This window comes from Plectropomus leopardus, unplaced genomic scaffold (genome assembly GCF_008729295.1).
Source record: "Plectropomus leopardus isolate mb unplaced genomic scaffold, YSFRI_Pleo_2.0 unplaced_scaffold25598, whole genome shotgun sequence".
NCBI classification, from domain to species: Eukaryota; Metazoa; Chordata; class Actinopteri; order Perciformes; family Serranidae; genus Plectropomus; species Plectropomus leopardus.
In genome coordinates this window covers 1-3,027 of record NW_024627821.1, presented here as the reverse complement: position 1 = coordinate 3,027, position 3,027 = coordinate 1, and the positions used below count along the sequence as shown (strand labels likewise).

General features: G+C 41.1%; 1 protein-coding gene across 1 annotated transcript; it reads left to right on the top strand.

Moving 5' to 3' along the window:
* Positions 1–175: 175 nt before the first annotated feature.
* Positions 176–2,735, top strand: LOC121966700 (E3 ubiquitin-protein ligase HECTD1-like; the record flags this gene model as incomplete). Its single annotated transcript, XM_042516765.1, has 4 exons — positions 176–495; positions 1,005–1,216; positions 2,252–2,398; positions 2,557–2,735. Coding segments are annotated over 4 exons (778 nt in total), but the record flags the coding sequence as incomplete, so codon positions are not given.
* Between the last annotated feature and the right edge of the window lie 292 nt (positions 2,736–3,027).

The following is a 3,027-nucleotide window of genomic DNA, read 5'->3' as shown; positions in this document are numbered from 1 at the left end:
CTCCTCCTCTCTCTTATCTCCTCCTCTCTTCTCCTGTCTCCTCCTCTGTCCTCCTGTCTCCTCTCTTTATTGTGTGTGTGTGTGTAGTGTCGGGTGCAGGGAGGGTTTTATGTTTTAATTTAACGGTGTTGAGATTTTTTTTAGGATGTTTAAAAGCAAAAATGGACCAGTAAAGTGGTGGTCAAAGGTCAAAGGTCTCCTCCTCTCTCCTCCTCCTGTCTCCTCCTCCAGAGTCTCGCAGTGAGTTCCTGGAGAAGCTGCAGCGTGCGAGGAGTCAGGTGAAACCAGTGACGGCCAGTCAGCCCATCCTGTCCAGCGTGGGTCCCACCAAGCTGACGGTGGGGAACTGGTCCCTGACCTGCCTGAAGGAGGGAGAGATCGCCATCCACAACTCGGACGGACAGCAGGCCACCATCCTGAAGGAGGACCTGCCGGGCTTCGTCTTCGAGTCCAACCGAGGAACCAAACACTCGTTCACCGCAGAGACCTCGCTGGGTGAGTCCCGACAGTCCGGCTGCTCCTCGACGTCTCCTGCAGCTGTTCAACATCAGCACGCACGCTGAGAACTGTGGGAGGTTCATCCTCTCGTTTATTTATTCATTCATTTTTATGAGTGAGTGCGAAACTGCGGTTCAAAAACAATCCCAAAAACAGGGTCATGATAGGCAGCGCTTACATGGAGGTGGGTGGAGACTAATTTAGACAAGACCGGACAAACAAACAAACAAACAAAGAAATGATCATCAAATCATTCTGATGTTTCATTTTAGAGCCATTTGTTGTGCGGTCAGCAGCGTCATGCACACAAAAAAAACAAAAAATATACACTTAATAAAAAAAGACATCACACACAGAAAACAGTCAAAAACATCACACAGATAGATCAGCGTGTTCCTGCAGGATTTTTATCTGTGATTAACTGTCAAAAGCAACACGGAGGTCAAGTTTTATCAAAACAAAACTTGTGTGTGTGTGTGTGTGTGTGTGTGTGTGTGTGTGTGTAGGCTCTGAGTTTGTGACGGGCTGGACGGGGAAGCGAGGCAGGAAGCTGAAGTCGAAGCTGGAGAAGACGAAGCAGAAGGTGAAGAGCATGGCGAGGGAGCTGTACGACGACCACTTCAAAGCCGTGGAGAGCATGCCGCGAGGAGTGGTGGTGACCCTGAGGAACATCTCCACACAGCTGGAGTCCGCCTGGGAGCTGCACACCAACAGACAGGTGAGCACGCACACACACACACGCACACACACACACACACACACACACATTTATACAGCGTTTAAAGAGACACTGGGTGGAATACTATCTTACATCCGCTGATTATTTTCTCAAACATTTTGGTTTCCACAAATAGAAAAAAAGATTTGAAAAATCATAAAAAAAATTTGTGATATGAAACAGATCTGCATATACACAAAATCCACAAACAAAAGAAAAATATCTGTGAATACATTTAATTAATTTCAAAATACACTAATTTAAAACATTTTTTTTAACACATTTACAACTTTTGAACAAATATTTCTGAATCAGTCTGTCAATTCTGTGCCTGCAGATTTGCATTTTATGCTCCGTGGGTCTTTATTTTGAATTTTTTTAATTTGTTTTTTGCAGATCTGTTTTTTATTTTTTACTTTTGATTTTAAGTTTACAGTTGTTTTTTGTATGTGTAAGAAAACGGACAGAGACAAATTTGTTTCAGTATTGTGTGAACAGATCAATAATCTGTGTTTAAATGTGTAATCTGTAAATACAAAACACTACACACCATTACAAAAAATATTTCTGAACTCTAAAAAAAAATTAAAATATAAAACAGATCTGAACATACACAAACATCTTAAGTCCTCTCGTCAGCCCTCATCATAGATTTTAATTTTGTATATGAGACAACATCACAACTTATTTTCAAACTTTTTCTCATTCCTGCAATTTCATCAAAACTCCTACAAATATGAAAACCAGCATCACATTTTTAAATAAATACGTGATATGAAATCAGGCATTTCAGGTCGCAGTAATCCAAAATAAAAGTTCAGCAAATCCTGGACAGACTGGATGAATTCCAGATTTAAAACAATGCTGCTGTACATATGAAACACCCTCCACAATAACAAAAAAGATTTATAAACTAATTTTAATTTTTAATTTTTTGAAAATATAAAACTGAAAGCACACAAATTCCAAATCCTCCCTTCAGCCCCCGTCACCCGCTGCTGCAGGTGTTCATGCTGATGTGTTCTGTGTTGTCAGTGTATCGAAGGAGAGAACACGTGGAGGGACCTGATGAAAACAGCTCTGGAGAACCTGATCGTAGTTTTGAAAGACGAAAACACGATTTCTCCGTACGAGATGTGCAGCAGTGGCCTGGTCCAGGCTCTGTTCACCGTCCTCAACAACGTGAGTGTTTAAAAAAAAACAACTACATGAAACGCAGAAAGTGTCCGAGACGTTGATGTAACGTGTGTGTGTGCGTGTGTGTGTGTGCGCGTGTGTGTGTGTGCGCGCGCGTGTGTGTGTGTGTGCGTGTGCGTGTGCGTGTGTGCGCGTATGTGCAGAGTGTGGAACTGGACCTGAAACATGATTGTAAGCCTTTGATGGAGAGGATCAATGTCTTTAAGGCGGCTTTCAGCGAGAATGAAGACGACGAAAGGTAACGGCACCAAACACCATCCTGACTTTTTACTTCATCAAGCGGTTTGGCTACAAATATTATCACGGTCACAAAAACTCAGGTGATATCACTAATTACCAGAATTAATGTCAAATCATTATTTCTTCTAACTTTACAGGATGCTTTTTGCTCCAAAGTGAAAGTGGAAGAAACAGACTTTAAACTTTTGTTCAGGTTCCTGCATTAAAACTTCATTAAAACTCTTAAAAGGCATTTGAAGTCATTATTTTAAAAATAAGACTTTATTTGGTTTATTATAAGGATCCTCGTTAGCCGGGGGACCAAAAAAACATTACATTGCATTTCAACAGTAATAATCATATTAATAGTAATCAACAAAATAAGTAAACAAATA